At 40.3% G+C, this 18,938-nt stretch overlaps 1 protein-coding gene across 1 annotated transcript in view; it reads right to left on the reverse strand.

The window, feature by feature from the left end:
- The window catches only part of TNFRSF21 (TNF receptor superfamily member 21), a 72,744-nt gene that overhangs the window by 14,581 nt on the left and 39,225 nt on the right, over positions 1 to 18,938 (reverse strand). The window contains exon 4 of the mRNA XM_004452797.4: positions 11,529 to 11,794. Within this exon, the coding sequence (XP_004452854.1) occupies positions 11,529 to 11,794 (266 nt within the window). The remainder of the gene's footprint in view (positions 1 to 11,528; positions 11,795 to 18,938) is intronic.

Genomic DNA, 18,938 nt, shown 5'->3' on the forward strand with positions numbered 1-18,938 from the left:
GAATAGGGCTGTGTCTCACAACTATAAGTGGTTTTATTTATTTATTTATTTATTTATTTATTTATTTCTTAGTGGTATATCTAATAATGGTACATTTTACAAGTGGCATGGTATTCAATGAGAGACAGTAACAAATCTTGATTATAATACCAACCCATACCTCTCAGGAACATGAAGCTCTTTAAATAAGAACAGATGTAAAGCACACAAACAGTGTTTGGGACACAATAGATACTCAGCAAACATGGGTTCCCTTTCTGCTTGACGTTCATGGTATCGTTTGCTCTTGAGTCAAAAAAGTAGAATGTGGAATTCTAATTCCAACATAGAAAAGAAAATAGTAGCCAAGATTTACTCAGCCCCCTACTACATGAGGGGTGTTAAGACTGAAAATTTTACACTCATTATCTACAGTTCTCACCAGATCCTTACAAGGTAGCCACAAAAAAAAAAAAACCTATGGCATAACAACATGATGGAACTTGTGCAAAGCCACACTTTAAGTGGCTGTAGCAGTCTCATATTACTGATGAATTCCAAAAAGAAATATTGGATTATGTTTGTAAACTGATCTTTTCCTCTTGGCATATGAGATTATATTGGATTGATTACTTGATTACTTAATCAAGTAAACCTCTTGTGTCAGTAGGGTGTTGAGTCTCTGCCCTTTGGTAGGTGGGAACTTGCAGATGAAAGGCATGGCAAAGGACAGAGTTGAGGGTTTTTGATGTTGGAGTTTTGATGTTGGAGTTTGATGCTGAAGCCTTAAGCTGGAGCCCCAGGAAGTAAGCGCACAGAGGAGAGAGAAGCAAGACCCTGGAAAGGAGGAACTCCAGAAGCCTGAACCCTAGGGCAGATGTCGTCAGCCATCTTGCTCCAACATGTGAAAATAGACTTTGGTGAGGGAAGAAACTTAAGCTTTATGGCCTGGTATCTGTAAGTGCCTACCCAAAATAAATACCCTTTATAAAAACCAACCAATTTCCAGTATTTTGCATGAGGTCCCCTTTGGCTGACTAATACAGTGGCTAAAGCAGGAATCAATCCCAATCCAGAGGAACAAAGTCAAATTCTTGGATTTGTCATCCCCTTCTAGTAAGTCTTGGAATTCAAAGTTTGAACTATAGCACTTAACGTGAAGCTGGCTACAGGAACCTTATTCCTGGAGTTTTAATGCTGCAGAACAGTTAAAACTTCCTGAAATGGAACCTACTGAGCAAAACAAAAAAGGTCTTAAGAAAAAAGAGAAGTCCTTGTGTAATCAAAGGTTTGACAAACGCTTAGTGTGAAGAAGGAGATAGGGTTCTCTAGGCAGAAACCAAATGGGAAAATTTCAGAAAAGAGAGCCAAAACGTAGTCTGTTTGATGGATCATTAGTCTGCTCTCTTCAGAGAAACTACAATCTCGGTTTTAAAAAATGACTTTCAAATGGGCAAATATATATGTCCCCTAGTTTCCTCTGTATCTGTTTGGCAGTTTGTGTACCCTTTCTTCTGTTGCCATCTTATACAACTTGCTTGTCCTGAACTGTAATTGCACATCTGTCTGCATCTCAGAACGTGAGCTGTTAAAAAGGAAGATCACCTTTCTTCTTTGCACAGTGCCAGCCACACAGCTGCTGGTTTGCGATAGGGTGCTGCCTAACTCAATGAAACCCTGGAATATGACAGCGAGTGGAACACCCTGCAATGCCATTGAAAATCCAAAGGCCACCACACTTGTCACTCCTTTGTGTATAATTACTACCTTAGACACAAGCATCACTAAATGTACCTGGGCCTGTTGTGTGTCAGCAATCTCTTTGTAATGTCCTCTCTCCTCACCTTCCCTGAGCCCACAGTCAGTCACACCCTGCAAATTAAGTAACTCAGCCTTAAATGACCCTCTGTACTGTGGTAACACAACAGAGAGCAGGGACTAGACACATACAAGTTTAGCTAATATCTCAAGGTCTTAGGCCTGTGATGCCTATTTTTAAGAGATGACCAACTGGCAAATTCAAGACAAAGAATAATTTGAGCAGCCAAAGAGCCAAAAACAGTTAAATGTGCAGCTGGTACTTGCCTCAACTCACCCTCTCTATATTAAATTTCTGAAAATAGCTGGTCTCAGTCACACCCATAGATAAGGACAGCTGCATCCTGCAGCTGGTAAGCAAAAAATCAGCAACTGTAGTGCCCTCTGCACAGAAGCAGGAGCACTATCCTTGCCTAAAGAGAAAGCCCAGTGCTTCTCTCCCATTTGATTACACAGTGCAAAGAGAGAGACTGACTGGGCGGGGATTATGAGGATGTTGTTCTGCCCTTAAGTCTCCTGTGTGATTCTGGAACAGGATTAAGATGCTCTAACAAAGAACCATTCTACTACGTAGAAGTAAACAATAACAAAAACACTGGCTCCAAGTCCACGAGCTGTTAAACTGCAGTGTACAGAGGGACAGGAGTCACTTGAGAGCATTGGCGGAGCCTAATAGGGGAGGACAGACCAGTGTTGTCAAGCCTTCAGTGAAGATGCAAGTAACTATGAATCTTGTTTTTCAGGGAGTGAAGCCTGGTGGTCACCATGGGTCCAAAGGGAGGGATAAAATTGATGGAACAGGGGACATTTTGCAAGGGAAGGAAATGTTCTGCATGAACTTGTAAGGATGGACAGAGGCCACATTAAATTTTATCAGATCTTATAAAAGTATATGGTCCAAAATGTAAACCATAATGTGAACCATTGACGATGGTTAGTAGCTATGTTTTAATATTTGTGCCTCAATTTAACAAATGTGCCATCCACATACACAATGTTATTGATGGGGGAAAGGAGAAAAGGGGAAAGATGTTGAGTATATGGGAATCCCTTGTATTCTTTACATGACTCTACTATGACCTAAAACTTCTTTGAAGAAAAAATGAAAAAAAAATTTTTTTTCCTTCAAATATTTTTTCATTATTTTTTAATGTTCCAATTTTCTAAAATATTTTATTTTTACTTTTTATTAATTTTTTTCTGTATTTTACTTCTTATGTATAAAACTATCATTACTATTTCATTTTCTTTTTAATTGTGGGTGGCTGTTTTATTGTTTTCATTTTTGAGGAGGTTTTAGATCACAGAAGAGTTACAACTGTGGCAAGGGAGGATCATTGGTGTGGGGTTGTCAGTAACGGAGGATACATGGGAGGAAGTTCACCTGGGTATACATATAAGGCATATAAATGTGTTCAAATGTTCATGGGGCATTGTCACAGGTAGTGGAGATTCATACAATAACCAAAAGAATATCAAATTCCCATCCTGCGGAGCTCTGCCACATTCTCTAATGGAATAACAATAATGCCCCAAGTACAGGGACAATGACTGGTGAAAGAGCATCATCCATCGAAGGACCCCTGATATTGATGACTATGCTTATGAGCCTTTGCTCTTGAAATTGAAACTTAGGTTAGTGATGTAAGGTGCCTAAGAGTTACTTACTAGGAGAATCCTTGTTGCTCAAATGTGGCCTCTTTCTAAGCCAAACTCAACATATAAAAGCAATAACTTCCCCTCAGCATGGGACATGATTCCTGGGGATAAGCCTCCCTGGCACCAAGGGATTGCTACCAAGTACCAAGAAGCAATGCATCTGGAAAAAAAAAAAAAAAAGACTTTGACTTAAAGGGGGAAAAGCTAAAGACAAATGAGTTTGTATGGCTAAGAGACTTCAAAGTGAGTTGGGAGGCCATCCCAGAAGTAGCGCTTATGCACATCTCAACAGTATCTCCTACCCCAAATAGCAAAGCTCCTCAGGGTATGGAAACATCCAGACATTATAGTCAGGGAAGATAGCTTAGGAATTTGGTCCCTTGTGAGTGGGCCCTAATCTAATATTTATGCTGCTCAATGTGGCTGAGTTAGACTCAGCAGTGGTTTCCCCATTCACCACCCTTCTGTCCTTCTGTTTAAGCCTATAATTAGTACTAGAATGTAGGTGTACATCAAAGAGATTTAAATCTTTGGGCATCCATGTGCCAGCTGAGCCCTGAGTCTCAATGGAGTTGCATCATTTACTCTCCAGTTCAGTGGACTTACCCAGGACAACTAAAGGGGAGGAGATGACAGACAAACAACATACCAAGGAACCAAGAGAGCTTACAACTGCAAGCAAGAGAGTCTCATCCATCAGATGTATGGAATCGAAGCCCCCCTCAATTAATGGTGGAATGGGCATCACCATCCCAGAGTCCTCAGGATTGGGAAAATGAACTATGGACTAAAATAAAATACTAGTATTGTATTATACTATAGACTTATTGTGATTCTAGCAATGGAAGAAATAGCACTGTTGTAGAGGCAGTGACCCAAGGATGTTCTGGGATTAGGGAGAGGGAAAAACAGGTGTAATAGGGGGGCATTTTCGGGACTTGGGAATCATCCTGAATGACATTACAATGACAGATACAGGCCATTGTATATCCAGCCATAACCTACAGAGTAGAAGGTGAGCGAGTGTAAACTACAATGTAAACTATAATCCATGCTTAGTGGCAATGCTCCAAAATGTGTTTATCAATTGCAATGAATGTTCCATACTGATGAAAGATGTTGCTAATGTGGGAAAATGTGGGAGGTGTAGGGAGCAGGGCATATAGAATATATTCTCTGTATATATAATTCTCTGTAACATTTATGTAATTGAAGTATCTTTTAAAAAATTTAAAAAAGTGAAAAACAAAACAATAACAACAACAAAAACTGCAGTGTAGTTTCACTCTGTGTAATCATACAGGAGGAGGGAAGGAGGAATAGGCAGTATAGCATAGGTATACACTCCCAAGCCTGATCAGTAGCAATCTTTAAAACTGCCAATCATTGGGAAAAGTAGAAAATTAAACCCACACTTTCTATTACTTGAAATTGTTGTGCTTGTTCTTAATGAGCAGGCCCTCAAACTCCCATCCAAAACTGAAAAACCTCAGGGTCAGAGAAATGGTTTGTTCAGGGTTTCCTACACAGAAGAAACAGGGTTCCTCCCTATCCAAGGAGGGGGGAACAGATTGCACTGGTTAAGCCTTAGGCTGAATATACAAAGTCCCTCAAAGCAAAGATAAAAAATGAGATAAAATAACATGGAAATCAGAACTGCAAGGAAAACCAGAAATCCAGGTGTTTAATCTTGGTTCCCTTTTTCTGAAAGACACTGAGGGACCAGACTGTTAACACTAACACATACGGTCTCTTTTATTTCTTCACTGGGGAAAACATCCCAGCCAGCCTAAAAACATTCACATGGGGAGTGCGGAATAAATATTTACAATTGGCGGGGATTTCCGGGTTCTTGGGCACTGAACCCAGATGGCAACCTTCCTGCTCAACGGTCCACTTTAAGTTGGAATTGGTGGAATCTCTCCACCCACGTTAAGCGACCCTCAGTGTTTAGGGTTTAAAGGATCCATTTTGTGTATGAGTGGGAGCTAGTTAGAAAGTCTTCCATTTCTCTTTGCTTTTAAAGCCCGGAAATAATAGCAAATATTCATAGTAAATATTTGCCAAGTACTTACTGTGGCCAACACTCACCTAATTCTAACAGCAACCCACAGGATAGGCACTAATGGTAATCATATTTCCTCATGAAGGAAGTGAGACAGCGAGGCCAAGTAATTTATCCAGCGTCCCCAAAGCCATTATGCTGCCAGGATAGGAACTGAACCCAGCACATATCTCCACACTGATGCTCCAGGTTGGAGACTTAATGGCTGCTTAGCTGTGCTTTCAGCACATCTCCCCCCAACCCCACACCCAGATTCATTCCCTTAGAACAGGGGCTCTTAACAAGGGGTCTGTGAGCTTGAATTGAAATTCAAAAGAACATTACTCTTGTGTTGGTGCGAGTGTGATATATTTATTAAGTAATACACAGGATAGTGTGGACTTAGTAAGGTGTCCGTGGTTTTGACCTGACTGGCAAAGGGGTCCATGGAACAAAACAGGTTAAGAGCCCCTGCCTTAGAATATATAAGTATGTATAAGTTTCTCCCATTCAACTACAGGCTTCCTTGACTTGGTCTTTCTCATCTTTACACTGCCCAAAGTACATGGTACAGTAATATGTCATGTAATAGAAATTTTTAAGAAAAGGAAAGGAAAATCACATCATCTCCTTTGCCATTTAGCAATGGAAAGTTCATCCCCAGTGAAAAAGAAGGGGACATATGCCCACACTTTTGTCAAATTTTCTTGAGATTCCTCAGAAAAGTCACACTGGGGTTATCAGGAAGAGTTACATATTCCAGAGAAAGGAAAATATACAGGTGCAAGGACAAATATGCATGTAGGCATGTAAAGTAGTCTCTGCTATACACAGTCCTTGGTTTCTGTCTAGGTGAAAGCATAGTTAGCTTGGTATGCTTCCTGTGAAATTTTCATTCCATTTTGCTTCCTTAGCTCAGGAAATAAAATGTTCAAAAATTCCAACACATTATATAAAGGCATAGTGTCCTCAGTCTATTGATGCTTCAGTTCAAGATCCATTTGGAGAGGTCTGGCCCAATAAACTGTATATGTTAAGGGAGAATGTGTTTCTCATTTAATTCAAAGGCATGAATAACTGCCATTTGCATTTCTCTTAGGAATCAGATAAGCAATGTTAGCAAGCTGACATTATAGCTTCAATTAGCCTTTGTTTTTAGTATTTTCTCAGGAAAATGTATGATTTTCATCATGTTTTTGGAATATAGAAATCGCTATCAGACCTCCTACGCCTACAGTGGTAGATATCAAGGGACTCTGGTAAGAGAATATTAAATGTTTTAACCTATGATTCAATAGAACTTCAAAAAGTTCTTTATGTACATTTTTTTAATGAAACTTTAGTCCAAAAGTAAAGTTTTAAAAACAACAAAAAAGTGATACTATATGTCAGCAAGTTGTTATACAGAAATAATATAAAAATGACATAAAAGGAATGAGCGGTGGTCCTTTGGTTTCTCAGAAAAAAATATGCTGGCAATATGTGCTCTTCTCATATGATAGCCCTAGTCACCCGTCAAAACAGTTCTTGACTTAGAAGGTTTTTTCCCTACCCCATAGCAGGAATGGTTATCCACACATATGCTATCCTCGTGTTACCCTATTTATCTTAAGCAAAGGGATGTATTTATAAGGCAGCCCTCCGATGGTGGGCCATCCCATTCAGAGTAAAAGCCAAAAGCCCTATGTGATCTCGCCTCCCAACCTGCCACTTTTTCAACCTCATCTCTTATCACTTTCCCCCTTTTTACTGCTATTCTTGCCACAATAGCCTCCTCACTCTTCCTTAAGCATGATCAGCTTGTTTCAGACAAAAAAGGAAAAAGTATTTCTTTTCCACTTGGACCACTGCCACCTCTGGCTAGAAGGTATTTATCTTGCACAGAGCAACAAGCCCTAGAAAGCTGGATAAAATCCAAATATATAGATCTCTTTGAAGACACTGTAGGGCTACCAAGACAGCCAGGATTCAAGGGCCAAAATGGAAAGAAAAGGGAAATTCTTTCCAAAAGCCAGAGAAAGAAGACAAAGGAGCAACTAAAGCAGCCTTCAAAATGTAAGTGAAGGAAGCTGAAAGACAATATGATACCATTAAAGTACTGAAAGAAACTGTTATGCTAAAATTCTATTATTTCCAGGTATCCTTCAAACACAATGCCATCTATCTATCTACTTGGCAGGCATTTTCTGAATTTATTTTTGGAAACCTACACTGAAAAGTATTCCTAGGTAGAAGTTGAAACTGCAAGAAGGAATGAAGAACAATGGAAAAGAGCAAAATGCAAGGAAATTTAAGTGAATCCTGATGGTGTAAAACAATAATTACATTATTTAGGGGTCAAAACATATGTAGAGTTAAAACTCATCACAATATAAAGCAAAATACAAGAGAGGGACAAATAGAAGTAAAGTGTTCTAAGGCTTTATTTATAAAATGTCTCTCATAGTTTAAGTAAGCATGTTGCAATCTCCAAGGCAACCAATGAAAAAGTTAAGTAAAAAGTGTGTAACTAACCAGCTAATAAAGAAGCAAAAACGGAATAAATACTTGATGAATCCAAAAGAATTCAAGAACAGAGTGAGAAAAAAAAGAGAATGGACAGGACAAACACAAAACAAATAATAAGATGGTAAATTTAGAACCAAATATATCAGTAATTACATTAAAAGTGTATACAGACTGGAATTCTCTAATTAAATGGCATTGCCCTAACTGCATAAAAAAAAAATTAAATACATGCTACTTACAAGAGACATTCCATAAATAAAGACACAGGGAAAAAAAGAAAGTAAAAAGATAGAAAAAGAGATAACATACAATTTGGAATGCTGTATCAGGAGATTTTTGTTTTGTTTTTTAAAATGGTTTTGGTAAAATCCCAGTAACTTCCAACTATTATCCCAGTGCTTTGCTGCTTCTTCCAAATGATTATGCCCTGGAAGGAAAGAACAGAAATGATTCTGGAAGGGCTGGGTTCAGTTTGGATAATGAATTTGGAAGAAGAGTGTGCTGAAAAAATACATCTCAAACTGCAGATAAAAACTCAGAACTCTGGATATGTTTATTAAAAAATGACTAATAGTTCACTATGGTTAATAACGCACCAGCTGTTTTTGACAGACGGTAACTAAAAGACACATTGAGGCTAATCCTTTGAGTGGAGTATAACATAGGTGCTCTCAGGCTCATGAATAGAAAAAAACATTAACCAACAGAAAAAAAAAACAAAACCAGTCATTTTTATACATTAAGAGTCTATTAACTCCTGGGACAAAGTCCCAAATCCCCAGCGGTACCACAATACACAGGGACTACAAATACACTGTAAATGGGAAAAATAGGTCTAAATTATGCCCCCTGCCTTCTGATTCTCTTGTGTGATTTGACAAATCTCAGACTTAAGCTTATGAACAGACAGTTACATATTGTGCCATTAATAAGGACTGGCAGCCAGAAATCCACACTCCTTGGCTATTTAAATTAGTTAGACCTGGGTCCAGAATATTGCCAGATAATGGTGTTCATTATTAAAACATGGAACAAGATGCTTAGCATTGCCTTTACACTCCCCATCATAACAAGTAGGCTATACTAGAACTGAAGAGAAAGCTATAGGGATGTTTTAATGTCACTTAAAAAAAAGAAAAAGAAAAAAACTCTGAAGAAGTAGCTGTAATTAGAATCTTTTTTATATCATGAACCACTCTCCCTGATATATGGTCTCCTCTTATCTTTCCATGGGTCTACCTTTCCCAGCCCCTATGGCAGTGCCTGGAATAAAGTAAGGGTTCAGTAGATATTTGTGGCCCTAATGGAATCATCAGAGAAACATAAAAAGGTTATTTGTACCAACACCGCCGCACCCAAAATGAGCAAGTACCATAAAGGTAAGAACCAAATTCCAAGTGATGGTTGACTACAAACAGAGAAAAGAGATGGATTCACAGAAATCAAAATTGAAGTGAGTTTTTATTGACTCTGACCCAACATAGCAAACCTCATTCAGTCCTAACAAGTGTCATATAACCGCTTTTCCTGAGCTAAGAAAGGCAAGGATATCTGCCTCTCTCAATTTAGCAGAGTAAAATCAAGCTCTAGCTATACTTTCTCTGGGGTTCTTTCAGCTTTGTCATTTAAAAAATATTTTTTTCAAATCACAAAAGTAATAGACTTTCATTATAGAAAATAATAGTAACAAAAAAGGAAAATCACTTCTAATTCTACAACCTAGAATTAATAACGATTAACATTAACATCTATGCTTTGTCATTTTCTGCTTTGTTTTTTAATGAGAAATACAAAACAAAGTCACCCTTCTGTTTTCTTAACAACGAATTACGGTCATCTTTCCATCTTATTAAATACTCCGTTTAACCAAATCCTAACTTTGCATCAATTGCATTTTTTTTTTAATCCTCAGTCATCCAGATCTAGTGGCTTATTCCCAGGTACCTAAATCCTTCTTCAAGTTTGCTGAGCAGCCTACTGGTTCTTTCTTAAAAGCCAACACTCCAAAGAAGCACAGTAATGCTTTGCCTATGGACTCCTTTATTCTAACTTGCAGTCATTTTATTTAATTGAAGGGTAAACATCACCCTTGCCATTCCCCAAATCCAAGTATTTAAAGCCTAGTTTTTAATTGTTAACCATATCAGAAAGTCACAAGACACGTATGTGTGCCTTTAAGTGCTTATCACTAATAATAATTTTTTTTTCTGAAATTTCAATTAAGTTAAAAATATGCTAGGATATTTAAAGACCACTTTCAGAGTCAATGAGCACTTATAAATATCTATCCAAACAGTCTCTTGAACAAAAGATCTACCTGATAAGTGCTTACTTTAATAGTGAAGAAATATTAATTCTACACTGGTGATATAAAAAGACCAAAAGCATTTGGACTTTTTAAATTTGTAAAACTGAGACTCAATATACAAAATCTGATACAAAATGAGAGTGAATTAGAGTTAATAGGGAGAAAAAATCTCTACTTCTCTTAGGTAATGAGTTTGACCACTGGAATAATAACACAGACAGAATGACTCTTTAAGTCTTAAGTGGGGTTTTTATCAAGTCTAAGAGGCAGCACTCTCTTTTCTTTGGAAATACATCCTGAACTTTAATCAAGTCCTTGGGAATTATGGTTCAATACCCAAATTTGCACTCAGTTCATGGCCTTTCAGGGGAGCACACTATGATTAAAGAAAGGCTAAGTAAAATGAGGTACATCATGATCATAATTGCCATTTGCAGAACACCCTCAATGCATCAGGCATTTAACCTTATAAGGTAGACTTACAAATGAGAAAACAGAGGCAGAAAAAGTTGAAATAACTCACCCTTGATTGCCCAGCTAATGTCAGAGCCAGGATTCAAAGCTGGCAAAGTCTGGGTTCATTGACCACTGACCCTAAATAAATCACACTTCCTGGATCCCCCAGTTCCCATCAGATGTATGGGACTGAACAAGTCCAAGAGGGAGGACAACCCCATTACCAACCGCTGCAAGCACCACCTACATCCTCAAATGGTAAGACTGAGCCTTCCTAAACCACATCACAGAAACATCCTCTGCAGGAAGGGAGGGAATTAAAAAAAAAAGACCTCCCTCTTGGTCCAAAATGGGTTAAGCAAAATTAGACTTATTATAAAATGGGTAACAGGGAGTATATCTGGCTGCACATGCTAATACTAGATGATACCCCCCCCAAAGAAAGGAATTCTCAACTTAGACACAGCATCCCGTGAAGACCTTTTAAAAGTACTGACTCCTGGGATCTCCCAGTAGAGCTTCTGATTTAACTGGCCAGCAGTGGGGCCCAAGGATAAATTTTTCGAAAGTTCCCTTAGATATCCTAAAGCACAGCCATTGAGAATCACTGCCCCAGAAAGCAGGGATATGTGTGTGTATATGTGTGAACCTAAACACCCACCATCAGTTATTTTTCCTGGTTATGGATACCTGATAAAATCTGCAGCTTAGGGACAGAACATTAGTGGGCAGGACAGATGACCAGGGCTATAATACCTGGGCTGTATCTTCCATCAATCCACGAATCTTCTCCACAACATCATTGCGCCGATGCTGGCGCAGGGCGCTGATTAACTGGGCGAGGCTGGCCTCTGGCCCCCGGATGGTCCAGTGCTGCAGGGCAGCGTAGGCCCGCTCGTGGTCCGCTGTGTACCCGTTGGAGAAAGCAGCCACCTCCCTCTCACTTGCGTTGCACAGAAACTGATAGATATCCTTCCACTGGCTTCCCACCTGGGCTGCTACTAGCTTCAAGATGTCAATACCTACACCAAAGACAAAATAAAATCAAAAAACACAGGCATGTGAGACATGGTCTTTATAGAAGGCCACTCTGCTTTAAGGAAGAAGCAAGTTTCCCACTGTTATACACCCAAGGATATTGCCTTGCCACAAGCAGTTGGCACAGCTCATCCTGGGCGTTCTTTAGTAAGGTAACCTCATACAAATTTCACCTCCTATGTGGAACCAGAACACATCATAGAAGTAGAATAAATCACCCCTGAAAGATGTTTTTAAAGCCAACCCAAACAAGGGAAGCAGAGTGATTCCTCTGTTGCTACTACATACAACTGTAACCAAAACAAGTTGAGGCTCCCAGACTAAAGGTGTCTAAAAAAAGGTATGCCACTGATTAAAACCGCAGTGGAGTTTCCACAGCACTGCTTGGGTAAAGGGTGTCCAGATTCTGGGAATGGTGCCCCTTATGTCTACAGACTGGCAATGCACTCAGCTGTTCTAGCCCTTTAGAGGCATTCCTTAAGAATGTCTAATTTCTTACACTCTAACTTTATAACCAGTAAGCAATTTCCTGATCTATTATTCAGTCTCCTCAGTTGGCCAGCACAGTTAAAATGAAGACAACAGCCAAAATGATAGCATAATAATAACTATTCTCTGTCAGATATAAGGCATTAGCTCCATGAGCATCTTGACAAGGTATTAACATCCCAGTGTTACAAGACAAACACTTAGAAACTTGCCCAATGCCACAAAGGTTAGTGGTCGGGGAGTTGAACCAGTTCACTCGGCTGGTCATTCCAAATTCTTTATTCATAACCACTGAGAGGGGGGAAATGCTTTTAGCACATGACCAAGGTTGGTTATCCTGCCAGTTATCTGTTCCCGCTAATCTGCCATCACTCTGGGTTATCAGTTGTACATTCAGTGTGGGTCTGTTTTCATCAAATCTGATGAATATGGGGTACAATTACAAACTCAAATCTCTGAATCCACACACTCAGGATGGGTACCTGCGACTGACCCTCTAGGAGGCCCTCCCTGTGTCACATGCTTAGGCATCTCCTTCCTCCTGCAAATACACATTGGCTTTGCCCAAATTTATATGGGAGCTCTGGTATTTAACCAAAACAGGTGGATGAATCTTTTGAGTAAATGCCATGTCTTTAAATGAGGCCATGCTCACATGCTCTGATATCAGACTTTTTGTAGTGAACAAAGTTTTAAAAACATTTATTCCTCAATTTTTAAAAAATGGGCCAAGTTCACAATTGAAGCTTGGGGAAGACAGGAAGAGGATAATAAAGACGAGCTTATCATTTTGGTTTTTCAATTAAATAAAGGTTAACCTGGGGGAACAATCCTTTTTGCTCCCATCAGTTGTTGTGGAAAATATTTACAAAATGAACTACCAACTTCTGCCTAAGAAAACTCCAAAAATAATTCCTGAAGTTTCTTTTATAATGGAGGACTCCGTCATTCCTCAACATAAATTCTTATCTGCTGTGCACTCCTATTGAGGCAGATGGTTTGGAAGACTGGATACATATCCTGAGTTAATTCCCTGAATACTGTTTCTAAAAAATAACTCCCTAGTAGAAGCCTGTTTTTGTTTTCTCCTACTGTAAAAAGTGGAATGCCACAAATTGAGACATTACTGCACTCACACTATTTTCTCTAGTAGTATAATATACTTGAACCTATTACTTTTCAGTTTTCATAGCAATGTTTAACCAGATACAGAGCTTTTGATTTCAAGCAAATAGGCTCCTCAAAAAACCCATGTCCTATTTAAAACCCCACAGGTAACTTTATGGAAGAAGCCAGCATTTTGTGGTAGATGTGGTAGACTCTTCTAAATACCAAAAGGCTTGTTAGTCCCTGACTCTCAATTTAGGTCAGTTTGACGACAGCCCACGGTATCTTACATGAAAACATGACTGTGTTTTCTTGTATGTAGGACCATTGCTTAAATTTCCATAATGCCAATGTCAGTGTAGTTTGGGGCAGACCACTAACTGTCACATCCATTTCTTCATTTGTACAATAGAGATAGTCACTGCGGTCCCTGCACACTTGACTGCACCCTGTCACCACCAACCCCACTCCTCCCCCATCACCACCAAGAGAGAAAATACAAGCCTGCAGGATATTTCGAGGGGGATTACTGAGGAGCCACTGTGTAACTAACACTGGACAACCCCATGTGAAATTTTAAGATGTAATGAGTTGACCCCCAAGAAAATGAAGCAACACCAATGAAACACAATATAGTGGGTTTTGAAAATGTTCTGTGCTTAGAAAAAAAGTTTTAAGCAAAACTAAACAATAAATTGATTAGTTGAAACGTGTAGTAATACAACTAAAGAAAAGTGGTCGGATGACCAATTTCAGATAGATGCTTCTGGGGGAGAGAGGGGAACATGGCTCCATAGTTACACAGAAAGGACTTCAAAGGTATTCGCAAGCTTGTTTGCTAAGCTGGAAGTGGGGGGGGGGTGGAAATACAGGTCTTCTTTCGATTTTTTCATTTTATTTTGTATTAATTTTATTATTCTTTTTAAAATTATATACACACATGCACAGTATAAATATATATAACATTTGTGTATGTATTACATATTTTTATTTCATATTTCTTTTAAACTGTAGATATATACACATACAGTATATATATATACACACACAGTATAAATATACATGTGTATATAGTTATATATATACTTTTATAGGGGATATATATAATACATATAAAAATTTTTTCTTAAGTATTAAAGTTTTATCAGTGAGGAATCTGATGTAGAGGTTCATGACCAGTTCAAGGTCATCCAGCCACTTAGTGGTGCCCCTACTGTCGTTAACAGAGAATGTGGCATGGTGGAGGGCACTGCTAGTCACAGGAACTATGCTCCGTGGCATGGTCATCAAGTCTAGATCTGAACCCACTCCTGACAGCCATGGTATGGGTTTCCTCCTGATCACTGACCAGGCAGACGCTGGGACAGTTTTCTCCAGAGTCAGCAAGTTTATTTCTTTTCTTTAAAACTTTGGTATCTGAAAAGTTTCTAGGTATCGGGGCGCTTTTTCTGTAAAGGGTCAGATAGTAAGTAGTTTAGGCTTTGCCACTACTCAGTTCTATTGTAGCAGGTTCTATTGTCTATAGTAGTCACAGACAATGCAAATGGGCATGGCTGTGTTCTAATAAAACTTTATTTACAAAAAGATGTGGAAGGTAGGATTTAGCCCAGGACTATTGTTTGCCAACCACTGTAACTACAGCAATTTAAAGCAACCCTCTCTAGCTAGGCTACCAAATGGCATAAATATTTTTCAAAGCATTTTATTAATAGAAAAAAAACTCAAAAGACAATGAAAGTTCCTACCCTGATTATTAACCTCCATGTGAGATGATGTAAATGAACTGAAGACAGGCTCTCTTCTTGGCAGGGTACCCTGGTCATCGGTTCCCTTAGAGTTCCAAAAGTCTTCATCAAGACTGGAGGCAGACACTAGGTGCTGATCTGAACTGTTTAGGGGAACATGGTGCCAAGCCTCTTTTTTCTTAGGTTGGAAAGCAACACAATCCTCAACCCATCGAAAGGCTGGCAGGCAGGGGCACGGAGCTCAGCCTTGCTTCTTCCTATGGTACAAGGTCCTGGGCTCTGGGGGAATGGCTGAGTCATCGAAGGAGCCAAGACCTATAAACCAGAGGCTGCACACGCCAGGAGCTGTGTCTGAGAAGGTGGCCATGATCCCCAGGGAAGCAGCATGTGAATTCTAAGTTACAATTAGTGGAAAGATCATGAACTTTGCAGTCACAAGATAAGATTTCAAACTGCAGCTCTGCAACTTACTCAGTGCACTCTTCCGAGTAAGCAGACACAGTCCTGATGCGCGGCGAGAGAGCTCAAGAATAGAGGCTCGAGGTTATAAACTGGGTTTTTATGGAAATGGCATTTTCAGTGCATTATAAAACCCTACATTAGCTGTTACCTGGGTGACAACCTTAATTTGAGGCTCCTTTTTTATAAAGCCCAATGTCAGCACCAGTATGAAAAAAGGTTTCCTCCCGTGTTGATAAAAACCTGAATTGACCTTTATAATCAGAGAAGGTATTAAAGCTCTTTTCCCTTTGGAGATAAATATCTGAAATGAGTGTCATTATTAAGAATGCATACTAAATCCTTCCCTGGAAGATTTGAGGTATAGAGGAGAGTGAAGAAAGTGTGGGAGGAAACAAAGGCCATCTATCACCAAACATGGTCCTCCCGGCTTGCAACTGGGCTTCTGACAAAGAGGGAACGTCTACTAGATAAATAAACTCATCATGTAAAAGGACTCAAGACTTCCCACTGCCTCTTCTTTCTTAAGTATAACCTCAGTTATCATTGTTCTTCTAGAAAAAGAGGTAGAGAGACAAATAAGTGAGGAAATTCCCATGGAGGCAATTAATACACAACCTCCTCCCAGGAGATATGACTCCACAGTTATCCCTGTGCTGGCTTCTCAACACTCACCCAGCAGTCTCCTGAGGGGAGCAGGTGGAAAACTGGAGACGCGTGCTCAAGACAACTCCCTCTTACTACCACCCCAAAAGACACGCTGCCAATAGACGCAGGCTTGCACTCTGCCCATCAGCAGCAGTGAAGGGCACAGTACATACAATGGTCCTACAGAGCAGCGGAAGGGAGAGATCAAGTTCAGAAATCAGAATAAAAGCTGGGCTTCAGCATTCCTGTTCTTCCCTGAACAATGATCATGTCTTCAGGAATGACTTTCCTGACCACCTTCTTTCCCAGCCCCATTTCTTCTCTAATTACCATTATCCCCAGCATGTACCCAGAGCTTAGCATGTAACAGGAATCCAATACATATCTTTGAATGAATGAATGAATAAGGGTCTTTTTTGTCACGCCTCCTCTCTTACCCACATCAGTAACTCGAGCCCCACAGAGCACCCAGCAAATGCTCTTGCCGTGTGGCCCTGAAAGAAGCAGAAGGCAGGCCCATGGTATGTTCACTAACTAATGGTGGAAACTGGGGGTTTCCCGGCATGGGAATCCGGTGCTTCTGTAAGAGTTTCTGCCTCTTCCACTGACCACTGTCCAGCACTTCTACTTCAGAGGCCAGGGCTCACGAGGAGAAAAGCCCTCCCCGATGCTCCCACAGCGGAATCTTTTGGCCAAGATAAGCTGTCCAGGCTGTGGCCTGTCTGGCCTGATAACTGAGTAAGTACTCTTAAAAGAAATGGACCCACGTGTTTATGTGTTTTCCTTAACCAGTATTATCATATGATGGTTTAAAAATTGGTATATCAACAGGGGTAACTTGCAGTTCATTACACAGGAAACTGCTCTATCAGCACTGGGAGCTTGGTGTGCTATGAGTTAAAAATACTCCCTCCAGAGCTGATGTACAAAAAGTTAGAAAACTGTTTAGATACGATTTAAACCCCCCAATTGATTTCTATTTTTTTTTGTATCCCCCCTCCCCTCCAGGGTTTGCACTCACCGTCTGCTCTCTGTGTCTGCTTATCTTCTCTTTAGGAGGCACCAGAAACCAAACCTGGGACCTCCCATGTGGGAGAGAGGCGCTCAATCGCTTGAGCCACCTCCACTCCCTGCTTTGTTGTCTCTCTCATTGTGTTTCCTTCGTGTCTCCTTGTTGTATCATCTTGTTGTGTCGGCTCACCGCACCAGCCCATCATGCCAGCCCACTGCCTTGCCCTTCTTTTCCAGGAGGCACCAGAAACTGAACCCAGGACCTCCCAAGTGGTAGGCAGGAGCTCCATCACTTGAGCCACATCTGCTTCCCACACAAGTGATTTCTGAAGGAAGAACTAATCACTATCTTGAAAGTGCAATAGATAGTTTGTGCTCAGGTGACTCTCAGGAACTACTGAAAAAACACCACGCAAAGATACCTTGGGGTTAATGGACAGAATGTTTTCTAATGACAAACTCTCCCAAAATAGTATACACTTTCCAGATGGATGAAATAAATATCACTGATGCTGTGAGGAAAACTAATCTTTTATCTCATTTCATGGAGGGTAGTGGGGGATGGCGACAAAGATTTTTAAAACCCTCTTTCTTCCTTGTCTCATTCTTTGTTTGAAGCTAACCCAAATATTTGAAACTGTTTATTTATTCATTCAACAAAAAAAGTTACCGAGTGTCTACTTTGCACCAGACATCATTCTAGGTACTGGGAATATGTTAGTGAGCAAAATCAAGGCAAACCCCAAATCCCTGACTTCATGTAGCTTACATTCTATGGGGAGTTAGGGAAGGGGTAAACAAGATAAATAATAAAAGTCTATAGCATTAGATGGTGATGAGTCCTAAGGAGCAATGCAAAGCAGGGAAAGGGCATAGAGCTGGATGGGGTAGCAATTTTAGATGCAGAGGCCTTCTGTCCTATATGAGACAAGGCCTCACTGAGGACAACGAGAGTCAGGATCTAAAGGCGGTAAGGGAGTCAGTGGTGCAGTTACCTGGGGGAAGGCAGTGCTAGGCAGGGGGAGAGCAGGGTCGAGGGCAGGAAGGGGGACAGGGAGGCCTGCGTGGCCGGAGCTAATGAGAGGAGGGCAGGGGCGTCCTAGGGCGAAAGGAAAAAGGAAGCCAGTGGGCTAAGGGAGCGGAGCACATAGGGCCCCGTGTGCCCCTACTCTGCATATGATGCGAAGTCACTGGAGATTTTCAATGGGAATGACACGATCTGACTTACATTTGAACAGGACCACTCAGCTGGTTTGTCAAGAATAAACTGAATAATGTGGTAAAGTGTGGAAGGGGAAAAGGGTAGGGTACACGGGAATCCCTTATATTTTTGATGTATCACTTATGTAACCTAAAGTCTCTTTAAACAGGAAGAAAAAACTAAAGGAATGGGGGGACCAGTTAGAGGCCACAGCAATAATACATGAGAGGAAATGGTGCTAGCAGCCCAGTGGTGGCGGTGGAGGTGATAGGACGCAGGAAGCTCCTGCACTGATTTTGAAAGTAGAACCAATGGCATTCGCTAACAGGTCATCGTGGAATGAGAAAGAAGGAAAGTAGTCAAGGATGACTCCAAGGTTTTTGGCCTGAGCAAGCGGAAGACTGGAGGAGCCACTTTCTGTTTTGAGTCATTGATGGGAGGTATGATTTGGGATTTGGTTTTGGACAT

Source organism: Dasypus novemcinctus, chromosome 11, assembly GCF_030445035.2.
Source record: "Dasypus novemcinctus isolate mDasNov1 chromosome 11, mDasNov1.1.hap2, whole genome shotgun sequence".
Classification (NCBI taxonomy): Eukaryota; Metazoa; Chordata; class Mammalia; order Cingulata; family Dasypodidae; genus Dasypus; species Dasypus novemcinctus.